General features: G+C 46.7%; 1 protein-coding gene across 2 annotated transcripts in view; it reads right to left on the minus strand.

The window, feature by feature from the left end:
- Positions 1-990: 990 nt before the first annotated feature.
- The window catches only part of LOC144170110 (uncharacterized), an 82,554-nt gene continuing 69,303 nt past the window's right edge, over positions 991-14,241 (minus strand). For both annotated transcript variants that reach the window (XM_077699681.1, XM_077699682.1), the window contains 2 exons: positions 8,429-8,561; positions 991-2,318 (listed from right to left, as the gene is read on the minus strand). In XM_077699681.1, the coding sequence (XP_077555807.1) occupies positions 2,057-2,318; positions 8,429-8,561 (395 nt within the window). In that variant the 3' untranslated portion in view covers positions 991-2,056. The remainder of the gene's footprint in view (positions 2,319-8,428; positions 8,562-14,241) is intronic.

Below are 14,241 nucleotides of genomic sequence, written 5' to 3' on the forward strand. Positions count from 1 at the left end.
GGGAAATAAATTCCATGTAATTCTACACCACACAAAAAAATGAACTCTTTCCCACCCTGCCTCGATACACTTGCTCGGTGTCTTCGGTTTAAAGAAGAAATTCTTCGTAGTTCTAAACCGAAGAAAGTGAAACTAATCCCCCCCCCCTTTCTCCCCTCCTCTATTTTTTTTCACTCTATGATGATATCAAGCAATCATGAGGGGTTATCACAGGACCGGTATAACTGGAGATCTATGGGAGAGGCCTTTGCCCTGCAAAGAGCGTAGACAGGCTACTGCTGAAGATGATGATGGTGGTGGTGGTGGTGGTGGTGGTGAAATCAAACATCAGAGCCAAATTCTAGCAATAATCGTATGACAGCCGGTAAGAAAATGCTACCTGGTGATGTACTTACGTTGAGAGGCACTCGTCGCAGTGGTAATGCCATATGAGTGCTTGTCGTTCGCCTGACTTTACGTAGGAAGGCATACAGTCCGGTGCTTCCACTCAAAATTCGCATTCGAAATACTCAAAAACTCCTTTCTAACGTCTCTAACGTAAGAAAAATGTGTACGACGTGTAATGCGAAATGGTGGAGCTTGAAAGCAAATACTAACTCTCAATCCAGGCGGAGTTCTGTAGGACATAATAAGCAGCTAGTTTGCAAATCAATATCGGCGCACACAAATGTCAGCGCAGCCGGTACAGATAAGCGCAGACAGTGTGCACATGTAAATACATTGTTTTAAACAAAGATTGTGCGCAGTATTCAGAATTTGTTTCCATAACACCATGTTCGAGTCAGAACGTTTTTTTTTTTTTTTTTTTCTTGAGTCGTGCAGCTTGTATACGCTGATGCGTTTGTTTCTAACACAAGACTCGGCCACAGATTATCCGAAGGGCCTCCCCCTCATTTTCCCTTGTATGCTTGTGCAGGTACTACCTGTATATATGGTTTTCAAGCTATGTACTTATGTAGAGAAAAGCACAGGAAACTTGATACAACAAGGTTGGCAGTGGTATACGCTCTACGAGCGCGAAATGGTATTTATATTGTCTACAAAGACGAATACAAAGCAGGGGTACAATGTATCACTTTCAGTGCACTATGATTCTTTTTACTCTGCAAAAAAAAATGCGAACAGCGTGGAACATAACGAACAACCAAGGTATCAGAGATATATGGGACTGCGGGGAACATAGTGAGTAATGAAATATCCTACCGTTATTTGCACGTATCTACTCATTCAAAAACTAATGCCGCATCGCGCAACTGAGTTTATCGAGTTATTAGCATCTTATTCTTCTAACTGGTCATTATAATCGCCTGTCTTCGTAGTGATTAGGGGTAATGACCTCGAGCGTACGAAATGTTTACACAATGAAGATTCCGTTCAGGCCTTTCTTGAAAGAACGTCCAGCACGCTTGGATTCAACAGCCGCACAAACGTCGGCATTTTTTTTTTCATAGATTGCAGCTAATTGTGATGAAAGCGAGGAAAATAAATTTTGTTATTCCCCTCTGAGCTTCTTGCTAGAGCTCTGATGCGTAATCGCCTCGGATAACTACACTCCTTTACTGGGAACAAAGCCACTGCTACGTACTAACGCGTTTGAACGAACTGTACAGCTACACCACCTCACCACTTTGTGGATTCAGTCGTTTGGCTGCCCCGAGATTTTGGCTTTCCAATAAAAAGTAAACGTTAATTCATCTCCCTTTCCCGTTCTTTTTTTTTTTTTTTTTTTTTGAGGGAGGGATATTAAAGCCAGAACATCCGAACATTCCCCCCCCCCCTTTTTTTTTTCCTCTGCCCTATAAGCACCCACACAACACCCAATTCGTGATCTGGGGCATGCTGTTTGCAAAGGTAAATCTGTACCAGGACACACATTTGTAAAACATTCGTGCCAAAACATTCGTTGGCGAGCTGGACAACTGCCATAGTTGCTCCGAGTCTACGAGTGCAATTTAAACTGTTATGTGTGCAGTCTCCTACAATTGCATTTCATAGGGTCGAATACGACACGGGAGAGTGGTGCCGCTAAAGGCCTCTAGTGCAGCGCGTCATGTTGCTACCAAAGGTAGTTTGCGCTGTAAACGAGCAGCGCGGATGCAGTGGCCGCACCGAGGACGTCGACGAGTCTGCCTCGCACCGCCGCCGCCGCCGCGTTCGAGTCGTCGTCGAGGCACACCGAGGTCTCGTAGTTCCGACAGAAGTTGTACAGCAGTCGGTTGGTGAGCTTGTCGGCGTACAGCTCGATGTACTGACGCGCCTCATCACCGCAGGCGCTGGCCAACTTGTCGCCCAGGCACTTGTGGTACGAGTGGTAGGCGCTGCGTCAAAGAGGACAGGGTGATACGAGGTGACGCTCTGGGTCACCGCACGTATGGTGCGCATATTCCTCCCTCCCCTCTCAATCTCTCCTCTTCCTCCCATAGTTATCTTCCCCTTGCCCTCCCCTCCTCCATATATTTTCTACATACCTCTCTCAATCGTACCTTCTCCCTCCCATCACTCTCCCCACCCCTCCAATGCACACTCTCATCCACTTCCCTAATCCCGAATGTCCTTTCTCTCAGTTTGCTTTTGTTTTTTGATAATGATCCCCTTCATATATGGGTGATGACATGTGCCATCAACCGCACCCAAAAAAGCAAATGAATTGCTATTCTATTGAACTTTTTTTGTTGCTCTTTGCGGTAGGTTCAAATTAAATATTGCCGGTTAGGTGTGGCAGCTGTCATTCGCTATATTCCGCCCTCCGCTTTTCGTCCACCAGCATTCCAATTTCCTCCTTTCAGTTACCTCTACAGCCTTGTAGCTTACTTTTTCTGTATTCTCTTGCAACACCCTTCCCCTCACGCTCCAATCTTTCCATCTCCCTACTCCTATTCTGCCATCTCAATTTCCGCGCTCTCACCTATCACCCCCTCTGTCCGTCGTCTTAAACATGTGACAAGAAGTAGTGGTCGTTCGCGTGAACGTGCAAACGGGCTGAAAGGTTTTGAAGCCGTGACACGATAAGTTTTGTGGGTGTACATAGATCATATAGTCCACACAACTGGCAGTTGTACATGTCGCGCCCCGCCACAGATGTAGTCCTGTCCCGTGAAGGCGGGGCAGTTTGTGGGACGGTGTGGCGCAGGGTATGAGCACAGCGGTCCGGTTGTGTAATGCCTCCCACGAAGACCCAGCTCCCGAGTGAGGAGCGAGGCCGCAGTTGTACGAGTTACCCTCATTGTGGTGTGTATGTGCAGAGATGGGAAGCTTGAAAAAATGCTTAGGCACTATCTAACGATTCCGATTTTTGAGCTTCGGTGACATTTTTGCCTTTTTTTTTTTTTCGTCATCGGCTTATTTACAAATCGGTGCATACTAACCATCTAACCGCCCAGTTTTTAGTGGAGTGCTGCTGCTGATGCAGCTTTTCTCTGTGTGTGTGCGTGGGTATGTGTGTGTGGGTGCGTGCGTTCGCGCGTGTATGTCCCCTTTACATTGAATAGACCCATATATCAGAATGCGGCTGCCAGAACGTCTACCCCGCCACTTGGAGACGTTGTTCCATGGGCTTCGTCTTAATGAAGCACTAACGAATTCCTATCTACATCGGATCGGCCAGACATCAAGCCCATATTGCGATAATTGTGGTTCACTTGAAACTGTTGAACATATATTACTGGAGTGCTCTGCTTATGCCCACACAAGGTGCCGTTTAGAACATAAAATTGATTGCCTCCACCCTTGACCGTCAGACTGTTACTTGGATCATGGCCCTCTCCCTCCACTCAGCGCGAAACCCTGTCCGCGCTATTCGAATTTCTCCAGTAATTTGGTGTGTCAACGAAATTGTAGTCGCCCCTTCATTTCAAGAAACTTTAAACTCAATGCCCTGAAGAAGAACCGTATTTTATTTTTTTTTTCTCTACTACTACTACTACTCTCCGCTCCTTCCCTACACCTCCTACCTTTATCCCTCTCCTCCTTTCTCCGCTGAGTAGCATGCCGGCGAACTGATGTCGGCAAACCGCTCTGCAGTTTAGTCTTTAATAAAGAGTTTCTGTCTCTCTCTCTCATGTATGTCACACCATTGTCTTCTGTACATTCACGTTTACTCTGTATCTGTAGTGTTTCTCTCTGTATTGCCAATTTGCACACTTGTTTAACTCTTTTTTTCCCTCTTTGTGTTTTATATATGATCATTGTTAACATCCCTATGTATTGTATGTATGTACCATGTTAACCTTCTCTTCTATCCCCTGTTCCTATGTAATCTTTCCTCCCTATCGCACCTCCCTTACACCAGCAGGCGTTCCGGTGTCCGCCCCTAGGCGCATACCTCGGCAAAACTAGGCGCCACTCGCTCACGCTCACACAATAAATATATTTTTTCCCACGCACTGACTCACACTCACGCTCACCAGTTTCCCTCGCCACTCGCACTCACGCTCACTACACACCCTCCACCACTCGCACCTAATCGCGCTCACGCTCAACAGTCACCGTGGCCGTTCGCACTCACTTGCGCTCACGCTCACCGCTCGCACTCACCACTCGCACTCACTTACGCTCGCACTCACCACTCGCCATCACCACTCGCGCTCACCACTCGTTGCCTCCCCTCGCATGCGAGTGTTTGCAGCAGACCCTCCATGAGTCATGAAACCGAACAGTATTAGGGCGTTACGGCATCACAAGTCCATCGAAATCATACTCCTAAATCAACACGCCACCAGAGAATTATTTCTAGGGTTCCCCATAGCAAGAGCTAAGTGACGACATATTTCCGAAGCTAAAAGCACTCCCACCATTAACAACGATCACAACGAGCGGCTCATGCGAAGAATTGCCAACAGCGCAATAGTGGCGCTCGCCGGGGTAAGCCCCGCGAATGGCGTGATAAGCGCGAGCGCACTCGCGAGTGGTGAGCGGGGCTCACTGCGCGTGGGGCCCGCACTCTCTCGCACTCACACTCGCCAGTCCCAAACCATGGCGAGGCTCACTCACTCATGAGTGGAGATAGGGGTGTGTGAGTGCACTCGTGAGTGAGCGGGCCGACCTACGCCCAGGTGAGACAATTTACGTCTGTTGGTTGATCTCTCCATTCCAATTATCAATACATACATACATACATACATACATACATGCATACATACATACATACATACATACATACATACATACATACATACATACATACATACATACATACATACACACACACGCATGCACGCACGCGAACACTCACTCAATCACTCACTCACACACACACACGCACGCACGCACGCACGCACGCACGCACACGCACACACAGATTCTGGTGCTTCGGGCTTAACGAAAAGGTGCACATCGCCTGCAACTTAACGACACCACTCATGCAACTCTATCCATAGAAAGCAACCTATTTATACACAAAACAAACTATTATATCCCATTTTCTCCTCAGTGTCTTACCTTACGCCCAAATGAATAATTATCTTGGATTGTCCGCTATATACTCAGGAAATACCTATACCATGGTCTGCCCTGCAGCTAAGGAAATAAGGCTTTAAATAAGAAAGTAGCCCCTCGTTGGCCCTTTTCTTTTATAATGTTTTTTCTTGACTAAGAAAGCCACCCACTTTTAAGCTCAATAAACGTTTTCCAATACAATCTTGGAGTAAAAGGGGTGAAATAGGGTGAACGAATCCTCGGCATTTCATCCCAGAAATGAAATTCTTGCTGTATTCTCAATGGGAATGGGAAGACAATACATTTCCGTTTTTGACGACTCCAAGGGCATGGCGGCAAATTTATGACAATACGGGAAAGGAAGCGGAGAGAATACACATCGCCTCGCCATAAAACACTCACAATAATCTGCGTTGGACAGCCGGCAGTAGCATTAAAAAAACCGCACCTTGACGCCCAGAAGCTCTGAGCCCGCTTTATCGCTTTTTTTTCTTAAGTAAATCTTCCACTCTCCGTCATAACTTTAATGGCCTCACGGACGCGGTCTGGCAGCGGTATACCTTTTATAGAGGCAGCGAGGATCGATGATCCAAGAGGGCGAAGGAAAAGGAGCCGTGGGAGTTTATTGTAGAGTTCGCCATTTGGACGTAGAGTAAAGTACGGTGAACTTCGAAGATGATGGGCTTATTTCGGGCAGGGGGGTGCACATCTAAAAAAAGTTACTAGCCGCTCGATTCAGACCCTTCCTTCAAGGCCGCTTTAGAGTGAAATAGTGGAGGTCAGCCGCAGCGTGACGGGGCCAAATGTTCACGGATGATCTTTTGTTACATTTTTGTATAAAATCAGCCCAAATGTGGGAAAAATCAGCCCCCTGTGCCTAACAAGGATGAGCCAAAGCGAAAATACGGTGGCAATGTTAGCAAAAAAAAAAAGCTTTTTCAATGGCCTGTTTTCTTCCAAGCAGTTGCGCCCAAACGTTAGTGAAAAATAGGGATCCTTTCTTTTTAATTTTTTTCTTTTTTATTTATTCACTTTCCAACGTGAAAAACTGTTTTGTTAAAATCCTAATATGGCCTAGTATCACAGTAGTTCAGCATTTTAGATTGGAATATCTTTATGTGAGATCCAGGGGCCCTTTTCGACCTGTCCGCCCACCACACGGCGGACAGGGAGGACAGATTTGGGGTGTTCGGACGCTATGGTTGTTGTTGCACTTAATTCGTTTAAATGCTGCGCATCGCAGTGACGAACAGGCTATTGGAGTATCAGAGCACGAGAAAAATGGAACAAGCACGGTGAACTCTTGTCGAATCGTGTTAGATCTGAGTTAATGTCTCGATGCGATCTAGTTGGTATGCCATAAAATGATTAGGCTTAAGCACCAAGCACAACTTCAGGAAAAAGGGGTTTTGACAAGACAGAGGCGCACTAACAACGACGCTTCATTTCGCAGTGGCAGCGATTTTAAAGCTCTGAAAATACAACTCAGAATACTAGAGAAAAAAAACAAAAAAAAACAAATAAAGAAACATGTAAGAGCATGACGACAGCGGCGCACCCTAATCGCCAGGACAGTCAATCTCGCAAGCAAACAGATCACTGGAAGGCTTGCTGACGCATCTCTTCCCTGTCTTGTTAATAAGATATGCCTCGAAAATTTCCCTTTCACGCTGTTTCCTGTATTTTTTCAATAATCTTGTCCAAAGGTCGGAGGACTCACTCATGAGTCCACTCACTCAGACTCATTCAGATTCAAACTCACGCGTGAGTTTGAGTTTGAGTGTGCTCGAGGCTATTGTGGCATGGTGAGTTTTAGCTTGAGTGAGTTTGAGCGGAGTGAGCCCGAGTGAATTCGAACCCGACTGAGTTTGAGTACGCCTGAGACCGAGTGAGTCCTGAGTTCATCTGGAGTTTGAGTCCATTTTGAGGTAGAGTTCATTTCGAGTACGAGTACATTTTGAGTTCTGTGTGCATTTTGAGTTTTAGTCCATTTTGAGTTTGAGTACATTTTGAGTCAGAGTACATTTTGAGTTCTGAGCACATTTTGAGTTTTGGGTCCTAGTGAGTTCTGAGTTTTGCGCTGAGTGTAAGTTTGAGTTTGAGGGAGCGCAGATGTGCTGCTCAGCAATGAATCTGAGTTTGAGTGAGTGGTGATTAGAAAATAAATCTGGGAGTGACTTTGAGTGAGCCGCGCTAACTTTGTCGAGGTATGCTCTTGTCTGGTCCAATTTTGGCGCGCATGCTTCGGTAGTGCATTGGGTCTTGCAATGTAGCGCCAAGTTTCTTCCTGAACTTCCTGTGCAGGATGTACAGGAAGAAACTTGGAAGTTGCTTTTAGTTGCTTCCCGTGTTAGGTATTTTTGTAATCTTTCATTCTCTGTTGAAAACTTTTCTCGGGTCTTAACATCCAATTCGAGCCTTGCTTTGCATTGAGAGACGTTTAATAGTTCGCACGTGACCTCAACTGAAGTGCGCATGTGCCCTCCACAACCAAACAAAGCCTTTTTTCTGCAGTTGTTTTATCCCGCCCTGGACGCTAAAGGCTGTTGGGACCTCTGCATTACCTACTCCAGCAAAGCAAGTGTCGGGAGTTAACGACGTGTACTTTTTTCCGAACACTCGACATTATATCTCCTCGATGCTCACATCCGCCCCTTTATACTGCATACTGAGCAGCCAATGGCGGACATAATAAGCTTTCATTAAGTTATTCAGTTTAAGTCGTCTGACTACCAACGCTGGCTCTTTGGGCCATATTTTCGCAGCCTGTTAGATTTCATTGCTGAAAATGACTTGATCCAGAACATAATACTCGCCTCCACCGTACTATGCTGCAGAGCAAACTTTGGGATAAAAAATGCCTGATGCCCGTCATACCATGTTTGTTCCTTGCGCTTTTGTTTCTTCGCGGTTTTGCGCGTGGGCACACTATCAGCTAAAGCAACTTCCTGCTCCTCCCTTTGCGTGCCTCGTCGGTGGCTGGCTGGACACGTACCAGCAGACGTCGTTGGTGTTGGTGAGGCCCTCGGAGTACTCCTTGTACTGGTCCCGGAGAGTGCGCAGTCGCTCTGAGCACTGGTCCCCGCTATGGTTGTAGTTGCGCAGGCAGTTCACGTACACCCGAGACTCTGAAAAGATGGCAACATTAAGCGAGGAAAAAATCCACGCACGGTCAGCCCGAGGGCGTTTGACAATAAAGCGACAGCTATCGAAGAACAGCTATGCGATTTTGGTAGTTGCTCAAGGACGGCAACTTATTCGGTGCGTCCTAAAGTTGACGCTTTAAAACGCGAAGAAAAAAGTCGCACAAATTGCGAAGTGGGCATTGTCGGATTAATGCGTAAGCTGATATGCTACCCACCGAGTCCATGTAAGGCCTGCTTCACTACTATAACGAATGAATTGCAGGCAAGAAAATTTCAGAAGCATTAGAGGTCATCTGAGGTCACCACGGTAGAAAGGCCTCACGTCCTTAGAGTAAACTCCTCTGTAAGACAATGTGTCCCTATAGAAAGCTTAATACAAAAGTTCTTTAAAGTCGACCTCACCATTATGCACAACTGCATTGCTGAAAAGTCATTGTTCAGGGCCAGAAAACGAGTGATGTGAATGTATGAAAGCCCTAGCGCTTTTCATTAAAGCCCTTTAGAGCGCTATACATCAAGCCGCTTCAAAGTTGGCTTCACTTTAAATGAACCTCAAAGATTAAATACACTTTTGGTTCATTAAAACGACTGCTTTGTTTAGTAACATTACACCAATTTTAGGGATGAGGATTTTGGAGAAATTAGGAGAAGGAGAAAGGGAATGGAAAGGCAGGCGTGAAGAAGGGCTTCCTACCCTGTACTAAATTGGCCCAGAGGATTGAGGTGGCTAAGGGAAAAGGGCCGATAGAAGCGGCGACGCTTGGGTACTGGAGATACGGACAAGAGCTTTACCTGCTTCCAGAGACAGAGGCGACAGGGATTAATGGGTAAGACCCTCCGTAAACGGCCGATCGTCCACTGAGCTCGGTTGAAAACACACTTATCTGGACTGCAATGATTAGTTAATTGCCAAGTGGATATGCTCCGTGTGTTCGTCGGCAGGGTTGTGGAGCGCGACATTCCCTTCTGAGATAAGTACGAGCCCTGCGGAGCGTTAATTAAACCTGGCGATGGACTACGCACCGCACCAGACGATCGAAAGGATACGAAACCACCATTATTAAAAACAAAACAATGCGCAAAACTGACCATAGGGAAATTTTTTAAAATAAAATCATCAAGGGGCTTTGCGAGAAAAATTGTTAGAAAAAAAGTTCCTGCGTATTTGCATCCGCCCCTTTACATAGGGGTGAAATGCCGTGCAAGACGGGCGAACTTCCCAAGCATTGCAGTCCCACACAAGGGCCGAGCGCCAGGCCGGGGAGTCGCTTGTACCTATTTTACCGGTAGGTTCCCGGCGCCACCAAGGCACACGAATGCACATGGTGCCTTCCACAGCCACGGTTGACGCTCAACTCGCAAACGCCTGTGGCAGGACATACCGCCAGAGTCTTTCTCCACCGGCAAATGTGGCAACGCGGCATGATGGCCGGGGGCCCCGTTAGATGGACAAAGGTCAGGGGCCCCGCGCAAGGCTAAAGGCAGCTTTCCAGGCGTGGATTCTCCTTTCAAGGGTCCGCACTCGACTAGGGACACCTGTACCCATTAAAAAAAAACCGGTGGGCTCCCAGCGGTACGCGGATTCGAACCCGGTACAAAACTTTTTAAAAAATATTAAATAAAATCATCAAGGGGCTTTGCAAAAAAAATTGCTAAAAATGCTAGGGCGCGCACTCAGGCTGTTACGCCAAAACCAACGACTCTATAACCTAAGCCACAGTGGCCGAACACGGCAATTCATTTAGTATTTCTTCAAGGCAATAGCCGGAGTGTTGAAAGAGAGTCAATAGGTTTCGCTAGATGTATACAGGAAGTTCCGGGCTTGTACCTTTTCGGGAACGGAATGTCGCGTCTGGAGCAGTTCTTTCCACTACCGGTGCGACTGATAAGTCGTGGCTAATTTTGTTCCCAACTCTCAGGCCATCCAAAGCAGGCAGCAAAACTCGAATACGGAACCCAAATTATAACTTGTTATCGGCGATTATTCGCGGCGGAACAGCTGAGATTGTCGCTTCAGAAGCAGGGGGCCTGGGTTGTTCAGTCCCTTGAAATTTTTCAACCAGTAAAAACATTTCATTTTTTCCAACCGCGCTCAGTCTGCGATGGCACTGCGACACAAGCGATGGGCCCAAAGCGACTCGCACGTGGCAACAAGCACAGGCCGAGAAAAACTACCATCTACATATGTAACTGTTAAAAGGGCCGTGCCACTGGGAGGGCTTCTGCCGTGCTGAAGAGTAGTCATAGCGATAACCGAATTATTGTTTCGGCCGTAAAGGCAGTGTGCCCCTCATGGGAAGGCTATGTTTTACGTTTGGCACACACCTGCACCTTTGTTTATCACTTTAAAGCGTACGCATTCTTTGCCGAGTACTCCACAGCTTTGATTGATTGATTGTAGGGTTTAACGCGCCGACGCAACGCAGGCGATGAGGCGCGCCGTAGGGGAGGGCTGCGGATTGTTTTTGACCACCTGGGGGTCTTTAACGTGCGCCGAAATCTCGTACACACGGGCGTTTTTGCTTTTTCGCCTCCATCAGAAAAGCAGCCGCTGCGGCCGGGAATCGAACCCGCGTCCTCGTTCTCAGCAGCACAACGCCTTAGCCACTGAGCCACCGTGGCGGGCCAGTACCCCGGACCGAAACATGAACTAACCAAACCTGAAAATGTCTCGACGCCGTTAGAACGAAATAAAAACCCGACCTAACGAGCAAAAACATGGAAAATATTGTAAAGAGCTCAAACCGTGTGACGCCTTGTAGTTGCACAAAAATTCAGAATTGACGAAGGTAGCACAATTAACGGTTGTACTGGTGTAAATGTACATGACTGTTAAAAAACAAAGAATAAATATAATCAACCGAAACGCGTAGTCGCCCAATATAGCCCAAAATAGCCCGACGCGAACTAAAACGACACAAAAGTAGCCACATTTTGTACTCATAGCCAATTCCGGGCGTAAGAAAACTTACAATCAAATGGCTCTGGTCTGTGCTAGTTGGTACATCTAAGGTGGGATTCAGCTTGAATAAAACGAACACAAAAGGAAGAGGGGGTAACACGACACACTACAATCAAATAAATGGGCGCACAGATGTTGACGCAGTAGAGGTCATCAAAATTTTTTTACATTTTGTCTTGTCATGTTGTATTTATTTATTTTTACTCGAACTCTGGGCACGCGTTAATTCACGTATTTCCCATGCAAATAACTGTGTTCAGCTGACGTCTGGTCAGCGCATAGCTGTCAGCATATATTTACCCAATAACTTCCAAGAGATCATCAAAGACGTGCGTTATATTAGCTCTTTCCGTCGAAGAGTAGCAGATCGACCGCATGTGCTTTATGCATTTAGAGCAAAAAAAGAAATGTATCAGTAACAGGTCCGTAACGACGACAGCTTAGAGGAGATTCAACTTGTCGGTTTTTCCCGCTCGTACTCGCGCAGCGTGGGGTAAAAAGGTAGAAAATAGAGCACGAGCGACTTCGCAATGCAATATAAAAGTAGGTTCTTTCCCTTAGTCTCGGAGAGCAAATGGAGCCTTGCAGGTTTATGGAAAGCTGGTAATTTGCTTGTACTGCATCTACGCGACAAGTGGTTCTTGTGGCATGCACTCAAAGGGGCGGCCTTCAAAATTATGATCCTGTGGCGCACGCTGTAAACTGCATCGTCCCTTGGCAAGCAGCAGGGGGATTTGGGCGATTCAGTCACCCGTGATTTTCATGCTGTCGTGATTTTTGCTCGTGCAAAAACCGCTAACGCATCTTTGTACGTTGCGCAATAGCGAGCAAGAAAATAAAGTGTGCATAATGTGTAAAACCTTTTTGAACTGCAATTGGTGGCAGGGTTCATACACGCCAATTATTTTGCTGAGCGCGCAGGTCGCCTTCGGTAGATATAGGCCTAAACAAAAGTGCACAAGAAATTGCAGGGTTCTTTTAATTAGCAATTCATGTCGAATTGGTTTTGAAAAATACATTAAATTAAAAGAAAGAGTTTGAAATCGGCATCGAAGCAAAAAAGACTTCGCGCTCTCGCCAGAGGCTTCGAACACAACAAAAAAAAAAGACGTAAGAAAAAAATGGACGCCATCTCACCCTACAAAAGTGAATATCCAGCGCAGCTGTTAACCATTGCACATGCTGATGGGGGAGGCATGAAACGTTCCTCGCTGTGAAGGCGGGCTCACCGGTTGCACTCGACTTCTCTGGCGGCACATGCTGGGTCCTGACGCATGCGCTCGGTGTCTTGGATGAGAACTACTGGGTACCGCCTAGCCTGACGCATGCGCTAGCCGTCGAAGGACGTCAACCCCCGTCCCCTTTCGAGAGCAGCTGCAAACCTAACCTTTGCCAGAACACATGGGGGGAGGGGGGGGGGTCCCATTGTTCACCGGCGCCTTATCTTCCATCATGCGATTTCGATGCTTGTTTTGTGTTTTTTCTGTAGAGAAATACTGGGCTCTATGCTGCACACAATTAGCCTGACGCATGTGCTCGTCGTCTTGGGCGAGAACTGATGATGATGATGGTTGGGTTTTTATGGCGCAAGGCCGACTACGGGCAAAGAGCACCAGAGAAAAGTTTATTTAATGAAGTGAAGTGGTTACCACAAAAAGGTAGGTAAAAAAAGACGTGTCAACCGAACATAGTAAAATCAGTTAAAGATAATGGTGATGGCTGGTGTATAGGGCCAGATTTGATTATGCGTGATAGGAAATGAGGTTTAAAAACTTAACGTCTGACAAATAATCAAACACACGTTTCACAGAAACACTGGCATCGTCACTTAAAAACAGCGATGGATGTAGTGGGATATGTTGTCTGTAGATTGGGCGAGAACTTCTGGGTCCTGCCTGGGTTTTTCGTTTACGAGACAAAATTTTCCGACCAATGAGAGGTTAACAGCTTCGCTGTAAAATACGTTGTTGGAGTTAACGAATACAGAGAAGCTTGCACTCGCGCTCAAGACTTGAATGGCGAAGCTGTCGTAGGTGAGCACTGCCGGACACATCGTTATGTTTCAGTGTAATTGTTTATTTGCATAGTTGCGGTGCTAGTAATCGTCCTCATATGCATCGAAGAGGTCGTCGCCTTCTTCGCGGCTAGTGGTGGATGAAAAGCCATCCTCAGCATTGTAGACTGCCACCAGCTTCGTCATCGACTCGAGGCAGCGGTGGCGGGATGTGCAAGTCGTCTCGGGAAGGGGTGGCACACTCGTAGCCGTGTTTCCAATTATCCATAATGGTTTCTACAGAATGCGGCGGCCGCGGTGGTTTCTCCCATACTTTTCAACTTTAGCATTATAGCTGGAGCTTTTTTTATTAGCGCGGTAGCGCTTGACGACAACGCGAGCTTTTTTTTTTTTTTTTAATGCCAAAACCATTGCGCGAGCCGGGGACTCAGCGGTTGCAGCGAGGCACGCGAGCGTAAGCGCTCGGCATTTTCTTGGTATTTTTTCCTGCAGCAACGAACTTATGGCTTGTAGCAACAACTCCGCTGTTAAAACCAGTGTCGAACAAAGGAGAGATGAAAGAAGAACAAAACAAAGATATGGCCCCGCGCTATCCTGTGGGGGCCAAACGTTAAAATAGCGAAACACGGCTTACACGTGGAAATACATGTTTCAAACAAACAAACAAACAAAAAACCTTTGCCTGG

This window comes from Haemaphysalis longicornis, unplaced genomic scaffold, assembly GCF_048455015.1.
Source record: "Haemaphysalis longicornis isolate Haplotype H1 unplaced genomic scaffold, Haemaphysalis longicornis Haplotype H1 scaffold_2, whole genome shotgun sequence".
Lineage (NCBI taxonomy): Eukaryota > Metazoa > Arthropoda > Arachnida > Ixodida > Ixodidae > Haemaphysalis > Haemaphysalis longicornis.